The 13,732-nt window shown below is 42.7% G+C and overlaps 1 protein-coding gene across 2 annotated transcripts in view; it reads right to left on the reverse strand.

Moving 5' to 3' along the window:
* WSCD2 (WSC domain containing 2) overlaps positions 1-13,732 on the reverse strand; it is a 465,279-nt gene that overhangs the window by 67,813 nt on the left and 383,734 nt on the right. For both annotated transcript variants that reach the window (XM_082264348.1, XM_082264347.1), the window contains exon 8: positions 10,042-10,242. In XM_082264348.1, coding sequence (XP_082120474.1) covers positions 10,042-10,242 — 201 coding nt within the window. The remainder of the gene's footprint in view (positions 1-10,041; positions 10,243-13,732) is intronic.

A 13,732-nucleotide genomic window follows, 5' to 3' on the forward strand; every position in this document is an offset into this window, starting at 1 on the left:
TAAGTGGGTGCATTGGGAGAGTTGTATAAAATAAGTTATATTTCCAGCTGCATTTACATAGACACAAGACGGATAATTGTTATATAAAAATTAGATTCCTTTCAGGCTCATGACAAGCCTGGGTTCAAATAAATCTGCTGACATTTGTCAAATGCTTACTTGAGAGGTGGGGTTTACTTACCAAGGACAAAAAGGCTGCTCACTTTGCAAAGGAATTTTCCTTCCATATGATTGGGTATTCTTTGCAAAGATAAATTTCACTGCATTCACTAACCTCCGGGACAAATGCCCTTGCAAAGTGCAACTTTTCTAGTAAATAATGGTGGCTGTGTGCCCCTTTGCAGCAATAAGCAAGTAACATTAAACATGGTGGGTATTCTTTAGGAATTAATAATAAATCATTGCTTCAGTCAATGACTCAATAAATGAATGCTAGAAAGATTTACAACAGATTGGAGAAGGAGGCTGTAACATTTAATGCATTATAAACACAGCATATGTTACTTATACCATTGAAGAATGGTTTATTTCAGATCTGTAGCAAGTGGAAGTAAAAGACACTCAGCAAGTGAGCATGAATCCAGTTTTTGCATTAGCCTTTTAACTAAATAGAAATATTCTACAGGGTGCCCTGCCAAATAGACATTGAATGATCAATGAACTGATTATTTTCTGTCTTATGCATAAGTGTTTGCTATCTGCTTTGCCAAGACCCATATCAATGTGCTTGGGACTGGGAGAGTAAGTCTTGATATCCTGATTATCAAGTTGGTCCTAATATCCTTGTCTAGAAGCCCGCTAATGAAAAGTTGTAATTTCATTTTTTCTACACATGTGCCATTCTTTTTGGGGTTTTCAGCAATTCGTTGAAATCTGTTTTGTTTATTTGTTTTCTAACAAATTCCACATTTTTGGAAAAATTCAAATTTGGATTGGTCGAAAAATGATCGACCGTTTCAAATTCTGTGTGAAGATTAGCTGGTTGTTAAGGAGCAGGCCAGGAAGCCTTCCCCACATCCTTAAAGGGTTTAAAAGGCAGAAGATTTTATCTTAATGCATTCTATGCATTAGGATAAAAACAATGTTCTGTGTGTAGCAGCCCCCCTCAGCCCCCCTAATACTTACCTGAGCCCGTTTTATCCAGCGATGTTCTGGGAATGTCTAAGCTGACTTGGACCCCCGTCCTCATTGGCTGAGACAGCAGTGCGGCATGATTGGCTCCCGCTGCTGTCAATGAAAATTCAGCCAGTTAGGAGAGCAAGGAGGTGGGGCCGGGTCGCAGCTCCATGTCTGAATGGACACAGAGATCCGGGACCCTGCTCAGGTGCCCCCATAGCAGGCTGATTGCTGTGGGTGCACTCTTTAGGAGGGAGGGGCCTGGAGAGCCAAAGAGGGACCTGAGAAGACGAGGATCTGGGCTGCTCTGTGCAAAATGAACTGCATAGAGCAGGTAATTATAACATGTTTGTTATTTTTGAAAAAAACAAAAACAAGACTTTATAATCACTTTAACAAGGGAGGATTTATCAGCTGTCAGCGGGCTTCCCCACTGAGAGCTCAAATGTATTTGAAAGAATGGCAGCAATAGAAAAGTCTGAAAAAAAATACAGCATGGAGTCCCTTTGGGTCTGGTATGGATTTTAGGAGAACCCCACGTCAAACCACACCTCTAACAACGGATGACTCATCAGCTGTCAGTGGGCTTCCCTACGGAGAGCTAAAATGTAAACAAAAGAATGCTGGCAATAGAAAAGTCAGAAAATAAACCCAAAATCCATACCAGACCCTTATCCGAGCATGCAGCCCAGCAGGCCAGGAAAGGGGGGGGGATGATGAGCGAGTGTCCCCCCGGACCATATCAGGCCACATGCCCTTACCGTGGCAAAGCATCTTGTCCTCATGTTGATGTTGGCCACAATCTTGGACTGTGGTTGTGGGGGTCTGTGGGCAGAGGGCTTATCGGAATCTTTAAGCCTCCAGACCCCCCCCCATAGGAATGAGTATGGGATACATAGTATCCCTAATCATTCACCAATAAAGTGTAAAAAGTATTTAAAAATAGTACACAAGTTTTTGACAACTCCTTTAGTAAAAAGTAAAAAACAATGTCCCCTGATGTAGATCCATCGTCAATCACGCCGCACCACTGGACCCAAAAAAAAAATTAAAAACCTCCAGCCTCATCAAAGGCTCCCTGCCAACTGCCTGCTCCTCTGTCTGACATTTCTTAAATAGGTAAGGGCCAGAGTCACCCAATGACGTCAGCAAGCGAACCTGCCCCCTTATTATATCATCAACCCAGCATGCCCTGGTTGGTGACATTGCAGGACGGAGTCGCCCACTGAAATCATCTGGTGACTCCTAGCATTACCTATTTAAGGAATGTCAGATGAAGGAGCAGGCAGTCATAGGGGGAGCCTTCAACGAGGCCAGAAGTTTTTGTTTCTTTTTTTGGGTACTGCCATGTGGCAGGCGGTGTGATTGATGATCAATCTCTACATCTAAGGACATGGTTTTTTATCTTTTATTAAGGGAATTGTCAAAAACTTGTGTACTGTCTTTATTCACTTTTTTGGTAAAAAGTTAGGGGTACTATGTATCCCATACTCATTTGCATGGGGAAGGGTGACATCTGGGGTCCCCCTTTATCAATGGGGTCTTCCAGATTCCGATAAGCTCCCTGCCCACAAGCACAGCCCAGGGATGTGGGAAGGAGGCTCTTGTCCCCATCAACATGGGGACAAAGTGCTTTAGGGTGAAGGGGGCATAGCCCTCTCTGCCCCAAGGCACCCCCAGGTGTTGAGGGCATGTGACCTGGTATGGTTTGCTCGCCCCCCCTCCTTACCGGGCTTGCCTGGTTGCATGCTCGGATTAGAGTCTGGTATGGATTTTGGGGGGGACTCTGCTCTGTTTTTTAAACCATTTTGGTGCTGTTTTTTTTTCTGACTTTCCCTTTGCCACCATTCTCTTGTTTACACTTCAGCAGTAAAGCCCTCTGACAACTGATGAGTCATCGGTTTTTAAGGATGCTGCAGCTGACTGCCCGACTGGCTCATTAACAATCAGCTATTCTTCACACAGAATTTGGATCAGTCGATCATTTTTTCGATGACCAGAATCATTCCGAAAATATTGAATTTGTTAGAAAATTAACAAAACAAAATGAAATGCAACAAAACGAATCCAATTCCAAAACAAAGCAACGAACCAACGGAAATTAATAATATCATGAATCCCTCAGAAAATAAACACATTTTTTCGTTCTATTTTTTTCTATATACAATTGATTTCTCTAAAGTTATAACTTATAACTATATATAAATAAGTTATCGGATTCAAAATAATGGTTATATATGTAGGGTTTAATATGCAATAGTCATCTCCTGCAAAATTCACATTTGCCCTGTGTGTGTTTTTTTTTAGTTAGTCTCCATGATTTTTTTGAAGAACAGAAGCAAGCAGTTGTAGTAAAAATTGTACTCTCATCTTCTGCCCCTGGCTGGCTGTGCGCCCTCAGTGCTGAACTTTGCGTGATCAACTTGTGATTGTACCTGAATTCATGGTGACTCGAAAATCATATTCTTAGAAAAATCCTGCTGTCAAAGTTTTTTTTTTTTTTTTTAAAGGAAGTGTCCACAGACACACATGACCATGTATCAGAAGATGCATTGTCCATACCTTGCATATTGTTCAGCAGGGGATGACAACAAAAATATATAAAAAAATGTGTGTGCTCTTGCCTAGGGCATTTTAGTTATAGCTAGTTTTGTCTTTGAACAACACATTATAAGTAAATAAACTCTGAGATTTCAGTCTCTGACATAAAGCTAAATAATAAATGCATACTGTGTTCCTGTGAGTCAGATTCATTTTTGTATGTTGCTGGTATTAAAAAAGATTGTGCCTAGGATACAATCATACCAATCAGGTTAAAGCAAATTCCTAAATATTATATGATGAGGGAATTAGAATTACTTTATTTGGTACACAAATGTGCACTTTCTTTATTAACCTTAGCAGCTGAGACTCAGCTGTTTAATGCAAAATGTCATCACCACTTGTAAAGCAGTGGTGCCTGCGCCACAATCATATAATAGGCTTATATAAATTGTGCTCAAAATATAACCCTTATTTTCTTCTGTGCATATAACAGATGTGTATTTATTCAAAGTTTTGTGTATGTAATTAAAATAATCCATAAGGCATCTGCTAAACCTTTCTGCATCTTTGCAAGTTTTTTTTTTCTTTTTTCTTTCAAGAGGCTCTGAATATTTTACAGTTCAGTTAACATTTCTGGAAGCCAAAAAGCATCTAAAATATATCTAAAAATGTCCCACTCTGCTTGGGTGACCACATGTCATTAGTTCTGTGCCATCATAAATATGATCAGGAGTAATTAGCCATGTTAATGCATAAAGCATGTACAGTTATACATACATTTAGACATTCATTGAATGAAAGACTATCAAAAAGGTACTGACCACTTAGTGCCAGTTCACATTTGTGCGATGCGGGAACGCTGCGAATATACAGCGTGTTCCCGCAACGCATCCGCACCCCTGGCAGTTCACACTGCCATATGCGATATGCTGGGGGTGTCAATTATAAGTTAACTACACCCCCAGATCAGATCACGTATCGCAGTGCGATCTGAAAGTTCGCACAGAATCGGATCACACTAGTGTGAACCACCATGCGATCCGATTCTGCTGTGGGGTCCTGTGCGAGTTAGGTGCATATGCGGTGCAAATTCAGCCATACAAACTGTATGGCTGAATTTGCACCGCACAGACATCGCATGTAATTTTAGGAGCAGTGCGCTCCGAATTACATGCGATCTCTGTGATCGCAGAAATGTGAACCGGCACTTAGCCCACACCTATATTTAAACATAGTAAAAGACAATCTTTTTCAGAGCATGGAGCTTCCATAAAGTTACCTAAAGTGTAACTAAAGTAATGATAGTAATGTTTTTTTTTTGTTGTTTTTTTGGGGGGAGGGGAGGGGGGGGGGGATAGAGTGAAGTGGGATAGAGTGGAGTGTAATTAGAACCCCCTGACAGTTTATTGCTGTCTGTGCCCAATTAGGGAGATACAATCTCTCTATTTATCCTGTTTACCTTTAAGCTTAGTAAAGTAAGTAAAAGTAAATGAAAATCCCAAATTTTTAGTTGACAGAATAATAATATAGTGGAATACTTACACTGGGGAGACTAGTGCTGGTGACACACCAGGGATCCCTCAGTTTTTTTTCTTGGGGGGGGGTTGTCTCACTTCCTGTTTCAGCTATGGGACAGGAATTAAAGGAAAATCTCCCCAATGGGACACAGATGTAAAAAAATAAAAACCTGACAGGGGATAAAGTGGAGTTCCGTCCCCCCCCCCCTCCAAAAATTAAAAGTCAGCAGCTACACATACTGTAGCTGCTGACTTTTAATATTAGGACACTTACCTGTCCTGGAGTCCAGCGATGTTGACACCGCAGCTGATGTTTCCATCGGCTGTTGGGTGCTGCTGCCGCCATTGCCGGTAAGGGAACCCGGCAGTGAAGCCTTGCGGCTTCACAGGCGGGTCCCTACTGCGCATGCGCGAAGCGTGCTGCGCATTTGGATTGGCACGGTGGAGGGGGAAGGAGAAGGGGGCCAAACTTCCGAGAGACGGCGCCGTATCCCGGAGTTGGGGAAGGATACCTGTCAAAAACAGGTACCCGCCCCCCCCTCACCCTGAAAGGTGCCAAAATGAGCAGAAGTTCCACTTTTGGGTGGAACTCCACTTTAAAGTTCTCCTCTTACTCTATTCAAAATTAAATTTAAAATGCAGTTACACTTTAGGTAAAAGATACAAGAGTAGGACGATGTATACTTGAAAAACAATGATATAAGCAAAAAAAATGTAACTTCTTATTGCTGTCAATAAAAAAAAAAAATTATAAAATAAAATAAATAATCTAGGCAATGATAAAATGTAAGTCAATTTCTCAACAATTGGTAGTCAATAGTGTTTTAAATTCTCCACAAAGGTTATAGGTTGCTTTGGGTATTCAGCATTAAGTTTACTGCATTTGAAATTCCAGGATCGGTTCAACTGCAAAAAGGCAGTTGGACTTCCCCCATTGTTTTTTTTTCTAATTGTACATGTAGCAACTACATGTGCACAAGAGTCGGCACCGCCAGATTGATCCAAATAGTTCGTAATGAGGGTTAGACATAGTGACTGTGTCATTGAAAAAAAGCTACTTTGTTTAGTACTTTAAGAGATTCTGTCAGGGTAGAAAGGGAGCAGAATGGGGTACTAATACATGTATAACGTGGAGGCACATAGAGCTGCCTGCACATGCTACAGCAGCCTCTACAAAGAAACACAGAAAAGTGATGGCAGAACAAAGACCAAATGGTCCGTTGAGTCTGCTTTTTTTTATATACCTTTTGTGTTTTTTTAGCAGGCTACAACCTGCGAATATAAATCTTATATATATATGAAGTCTTTTGATTACCCATGCTATTTGCTATGAAAACAGTAGAAAAGAGGTATTACTCCATTGGCAATAAACTCTATTTTATGAGAGCAAAAGTAAGGTATGTATGTTTCATAAATGCTTCTCATTTATGGCACATACTACTAGACATATGCATTTCGGTCCAAATACAATTTTGGACAAAATTTTGGTTATTTAATTATTCGAATCTCTGAATTAAATGTTATTGAATAGTAATGAATTTCATTGAAATACATTAAAATGAATTTTGTTTATTCATTTTCTAACGAATTCTAACTTTTCAGAACAATTAGAAATTATTAATCTGTTGAAAAACGATCCACTGATTTGAATTCTGTGTGAACAGCAGGAGGATTTCCCCAAATAACAGGGGTAAGGAGTTTTAAAGATGGGAAAAAAACTCCTTACCCCCTGGTATTTGGGGCAATCATACCATATTGGGATCAATATATATTTTTTGGAGATACGTATCATGCATCCGCTCCTGAAGAAGTGGAGCGAATCCACAAAACGTGTCAAGCTTTTTGGATGCAGCTATGTGTTATATGTACATTTTGTCATATTTTTTTATTTTTAGATTCCAATAAGATGTTTTTTGCCATATCAGCAATCATATGATGGAGTACAGGTCGGCTCACATTACCATATGTTGCAGTGTGTCATGATGACATTGTGGTTGTATATACATGAAATGCAATATGTTTTATGGTATCGATTGTGTGTATAAATACGAACTTATCAAATATCCATGTGTGTATCAATTACTATGTTCTATTTTATCTGTTTTTGTACTTAAATAAATATGCCATCATGCTTTGATCATCCATCTGGTCATGTGCCATATGCCTCATATAAAGTCCCAATCCTCTCCTTCTATTACAGAATTAGGGATGGAGGTGCATGACTAGTTTATCATGCACTTCATTTAAAGTTCCACCACCCTCCTTTTACTCCATGTTGATGGGGAAAAGGGCCTCTTCCCGACAACCCTGGGCTGTGGTTTTCACGGTCTGCAGGCGGGTGGGGGGAGCCCCTAGATCCAGCCCACCCTTTATGTCAATGATTATTGGGTACTTACCGTATTTATCGGCGTATAACACGCACTTTTTCGTCCTAAAAATTGAGGAAAAAGCAGCAGTGCGTGTTATACGCCGATCTTAAAAAAAAAAAACCGGCAAGGAAGCATTGCCGAGAGCAGAAGGGGCGGGCCGGGCCGAGGAGAAGGAAGGACAAACTGTCATAAGAGAAGAAGGGGGCGGGCCGGGCCGAGGAGAAGGGAGAACGAGCGAGCGCAGTCATTGGAAATCCCGCCTATGACAGACGTCACACGTCTCGGCAGAGGAGGCGGGACTTCCGATGACTGCGCTCGCTCGTTCTTCCTTCTCCACGGCCCGGCCCGCCCCCTTCTGCTCTTATGACAGACAGCTAGTCCTTCCTTCTCCTTGGCCCGGCCCGCCCCTTCTGCTCTCGGCGCTCCTTCCCGGCCTTTTTTAAAACAAATATGGTCCGTTCCAATGGCGCTTGCGAGGCTGCATATTTGGACATTGCGCTTGCGAGGCTGCATGGACACTGCTGGTGGGCTGCATTATGGACACTACTGGTGGGCTGCATTATGGACACTGCTGGTGGGCTGCATACATGGACACTGCTGGTGGGCTGCATACATGGACACTGCTAGTGGGCTGCATTATGGAGACTGCTGGTGGGCTGCATTATGGACACTGCTGGTGGGCTGCATACATGGACACTGCTGGTGGGCTGCATACATGGACACTGCTGGTGGGCTGCATTATGGACACTGCTGGTGGCCTGCATTATGGACACTGCTGGTGGCCTGCATTATGGACACTGCTGGTGGGCTGCATACATGGACACTGCTGGTGGCCTGCATTATGGACACTGCTGGTGGCCTGCATTATGGACACTGCTGGTGGGCTGCATACATGGACACTGCTGGTGGGCTGCATACATGGACACTGCTGGTGGGCTGCATTATGGACACTGCTGGTGGGCTGCATTATGGACACTGCTGGTGGGCTGCATACATGGACACTGCTGATGAGGATGCATTGTTGGACTGCTGATGAGGCTTCATTCATGGGCACTGGTGAGATATCCTTTTGATTTAAAAAAAGATGCTCTGAGTTCAAAGCTGTTTATTTTAAATTTAAGCTTTTTTCCTGAAATTTCTCTCCAAATATTGGGGTGCGTGTTATACGCCGGCGCGTGTTATACGCCGATAAATACGGTAATAACCATACCCATTCACTAAAAAAGGGGTAAAAAGTCAAACACGAGAAGCAAATCCTTTATTAAAAAATAAAATAGAAAATAATAGTGTCCCTTGATGTAAATCCATCCTAAATCGCGCCACCCACCAACCCAAAAAATAAAAAATACTCTCGCCTCCTGGGAGGACTCCCGCTGTATGCCCACTCTGCGCTTTGACATTTCTTATATAGCTAAGAGGTGGGGGCACCTGGTTACGTCACCTGGTGGCACCCCCCTTCTTCTGACATCAGAGGGGTGCATACTGGGTCTGTGATGTCAGAAGGGGTGGGGCCACAGAGTGATATACCCAGTTGGCCCTGCCCCTTACCTATATAAAAAAATGTCAAAGCGCAGAGGGTGGCATACAGTGGGAGTCCTTACAGTAGGCAAGAGCATTTTTTCTTTTCGGGGACGGCAGAACTGAATGGTCAAAAACTTGTCTGGTGTTAGTTACTTTTTGGCACTTTTTTGGTGAATAGGTATGGGTACTATGTATCCGATACCCATTCATATGGGGGGGGGGGCAGAATTTGGGGGCCCACATGTTAAAGGGGACTTCCCAATTCCCATAAGTCCCCCGCCTGCAGACCCCAAAAACCACAGCCCAGGGTTGTCGGGAAGAGGCTCTTGTCCCCATCAACATGTTCCCATCAAAAACAAAGCCCCCCCCCATGCTGAGGGCATGTGGCCTGGTATGGTTCAGGAGGGGGGGGCACTTGCTCATCCTCCCCCCTTTCCTGACCTACCAGGCTGCATGCCTGGATATAGGCCTGGTATGGACTGGCGGGACCCCACGCCATTTTTTTTTAAACATTTTTCCAATTCCGGGCAATTGCTAGTATTGTTTTCTTTACATTCATCTGTCAGTGGGGAAGCCCGCTGACAGATTATGACTGATTAATAACCAGCTATTTCTTCACACAGAATTCAAATCGGTTGACCGTTTTTGAACCGATCCGAATTCTAATCATTCTGAAAAGTTGGAATTTGTTAGAAAACGAATAAACAAAACACATTTTAATGAAAATGAAGCTAATTTTACCGGAAAATGAAATTAAATGAATTCCAAAAACAAACTAAGCAAATTCCATTCCAACAAAAAATTTGTAACATAACAAATCTATCCGAAACTAAACAAATTTTTCTGTTCTGCACATGTCTATATGCTAACTGAAATTCTTCTGTTTTGAAAACTAAATAGGCAGATATATAATACGTATATTATTTATAGTCATACTGTAAACCATTAAAGTATATTTGGAAACAATTTGTTACCTTTTCCCTTCCAATGAGCCTGTGATGCAAACCCAATGTGCCCACCATATTTCCTATTAAACTCTGCCATGAGTGCCTTGTATGGATTACGGATGAGAAGGACTGCAGCATCAAAGGCTTCAATTTCTTTCCGTCCACTTTCATGAGTCTTAATGCAGACAGTACGGCCATTACGCCAGTGGTCTCTTTCTCCTTTAAAACCTGTATAGTACATAAAACAAAAGCAACCAGAGTTGACATGTAGATATTTACTCCTCCAATTATTAGATGTATACTGTTCTCACAAACAATTTAGTTCTTATAACAGATTTTTTTTTTTTTTTATGTAGCACCCTACAGGTAGGTGCTAGGTAAAGTATAGTAGGCCTTGGCTGCCTAACCGCAGGGCCATGATTTCAGCCTGACTGTCATGTCTCCCAGGTGAGGTTACTGAGTGGGGAGTCTCCCCACTGGCTCTGTGAGAGGATTCTCATAGGGCAGTGGAGGAAACCCAATCAGTGGCTCAGTCAGGCTTGTATCTACCCCCGAAGGCAGATTCTGCCACAGAGGATTCTGGGAGTGGGTATAAGTTTGAAGGGAACGCATGACACAGCGTCTTTTGCGGGAAGCAGAGTCCCAGGAGGGAGAGTACGGCTGTCTCTCCTCCTGTCAGAGGAAGCAGGTGTCCCTGGTGGTGGCCTGGGAATCCAGAGAGTGTGAAGCTGAGCTGCAGAGGGAATCTGATGTGCCGAGAACCAGTGAAGAGAGAGAGGGGTCCAGTTCCAGGAAAGCCTATTAAAGGTAGTGAGTACTGTGGACTGCCCCTGGGGGTCTTTCTAGTGTCAGAAGGGACCACCCCGGAGAAGGTTCTAGGGATCCAGGAGTCAGGTAATTGTAAAAGGGGTGCCTGATCAGAGGACCCTGAAGTGTCAGAGGGGGTACCTAGTCAGAGGACCCTGAAGTATTATAGGGGGTACCTAGGTAGAGGACCCTGAATTGTTAAAGGGGGTGACTGTAGTTTTGGCCCTGAAGAGTCAGTGTACAGTGGGAAGTGTACAAGGTTAAGAGTTGCAGCAGTAAACGTATCCACACAGGAGCTACCTCAGCCAATGCAGGGCTGGAGGGAGCTGTTCAGTGACTTTTGAGCTAAAACAGAGTGTCAGGAGTCAAATGTTCTACAGTCCTGGATCTTCTGAGTTAAAGTCGAGGTTCCAGCACAGTTTTAGTACTACAGTATCTTTAGGTTTCAGGAAGCAATGGTCGCCATTCAGCTGGCGTCAAGACAGCGCCAACAGGCATTTTTCTTCAAGTGTCCCAAAGTGTACCTAGTTGAGCCAGAGGAGTATCCCACTCATTCCCTTCTCCCATCCCCCAAATACAATAAAACAAAACAAACCAAAGATTCCGGACTGGTCATTGTCTCAGTTCTCACACCTGGGGTCACAACTCAAATGTGTTGGAGGTGTCACCGGTAACAATGGCAGACCCACATCAGGCATAAGACCTGGAAATACTGCTACATTATGTACATGTTTAAAATAGTGAGTTTTAATGTTAACAGAGTTAATTGTAGGACTTCATCACAGCTTTACTTAATGTTCTTCATAACTTTCTCCTCCTGGAGTTTTCTGGAGCTCTGTCACCTGAATGATTGGATGAATTTCCTAATCTGTACTTTTTTAGCTATTTCTAGAAAACTATATTTTTTTTAACAAACTCCCCCTTCCCTAAATGTGGATCATATTGTACATATGCATAATAATACTTCTCTACTGGTGATCATTAAAGTGGATGTAAATCCTCACATATACCCACAGTGAAGTGAACAGCCTCAGGTGATACACTGAGATGAAACAAATCTCCCTACATACATTTTATTTGTAAATCTGCTGTCTTCAGCGCTCTACACTGTTTAGAAAGTGAACATTGTGTTCGATTTTTTTTCTTCCTGTTCCAGCCCTGAGTGTGGAGTCTTGGCATACACTGTGTGACAGCTGATTGCAAGAAAGGCACACACCCCACCTCCAAATAGGCAGAGGAAGGTAGAAACATGCAGAGCTGTGCTTTAAATAGACCAGCTCTCTGCTAATCTATCCCTACGCACCCACCCGATACAAATTTTTAGCTGCTTTCATCTCCGGTGTCAGAGAACTTGTCAGAAGTTATCATGTTGATAACAGAGGAATGGAGAAGAAGAAAGACACGGGACTTAGGGCTTTAAAGAGAGATAAGTAAACATTACAGATATATGTGCCTAAGTCAAATTTCATGAATGGGGTTTACATCCACTTTAAATAATTTGTTCAATAAATGGTGACTAGAGTTGGGTGAAGGGTTCAGCCCAAGCATGAGTTCCATCCAAACATTGGCCTGTTCGCCCATTCAATGAACACCTGAATTATTGGAGTGTTCAACCATTTGTTCAGCCCACCGAATGACCACAATGCACTGCACTGCCGCACAGTGCATTGGAAGCCCTGATTGGCTAAAGCAATGACAGATTTGCCCAATCAGGGCACCCAGCACTGTCAGAGCCATGATTGGGCTCATTGCTCTTAGTCCCAACCCACACTATAAAAATATTCTTCCCATTGTGGCCATTTGTGATATTGGCATGGAGAGAGAACAGGGCTCGGTTTAGTGCTTCTAGCGAGTTAGTGTGCTATAGTGTACTACCGTGATTCTATTGTGAGTGTAGAGTGTCAGTATAGAGTGAATCTAGTGCAGTGTGAGTGTAATGGGACCGTTCATTTTTACTTTAGTGTAAGTTTATTTTGTCAGGGCAGGTTTCCTGCAGTATATTTCAGTGCACTACTGCAGGTTTACCGCAGTATGTTGCATTGCAGTTTTGCCACAGTATATTGCAGTGCGTTAGTGCACGTTTAATGCAGTAAATTTTGGTGCGTCATTTCAGGTTTACTGCAGTATATTGTAGTGTGTTAGTGCACATTTAATGTAGTATATTGCAGTGCGTTACAGCATGTTTACCACAGTATATTGCAGTGCATCAGTGCAGTTTTCCTGCAATATTTATATTGTAGTGTGTAAGTGGAGTGTGTCTTTTATTGAATACTCAAATTAAAGTGCACCAAACACCACTTTCCATTGATTAAAGTGCATCTACATACATGTTTCCCCATCTTTGTTACATTTTGCTAATGACCCCCCTTTCATTATGTCTGGGAGGCCAACAAGGAGAGGCAGATGTTCCCATGGCACTGTGAGGGGTCCCGCTGCATATGTGCCCACAGACAAAGGTGGAAGTTGTCCGTCCTCAGGCAGGGCAATATTTATTCTGTTTAGTGATGTTGCTCGTGCTCTCCAGCCATAGCATGCAGAGGAGGTGGTGGACTGGCTTACTAAACCATCCTCACCATGATCATCGTCCTCATCCTCCGTCACTCAAGCAGAGACTAGTGCGCAGTCCACGGCAGCTGCCAGAGTGACTTATTCTGCCTCCCTGTCCACCACCAACACCCAAAAGACCATTTTTTTCCACCACTGTTTGACAGGTGCATATCATTTCAATTTTTGACAGCAAGGCCAATTCTTGCTTTCATTAAGAGTACCTCTATAGGGTTACGGTGTGAAGGCATCACCAACACCCAAGGCCAATTTTTCCACACCTGTTACTTCTATCCAAAGTCTGCAAAAGAAACCCCAGAATTTATCCAAAAAATCTCTAGTCTTGTTCCCAATGCACTAAATTTTG

This window comes from Pelophylax lessonae (assembly GCF_965119305.1).
Source record: "Pelophylax lessonae genome assembly, chromosome: 1".
In the NCBI taxonomy this organism is placed as follows: domain Eukaryota; kingdom Metazoa; phylum Chordata; class Amphibia; order Anura; family Ranidae; genus Pelophylax; species Pelophylax lessonae.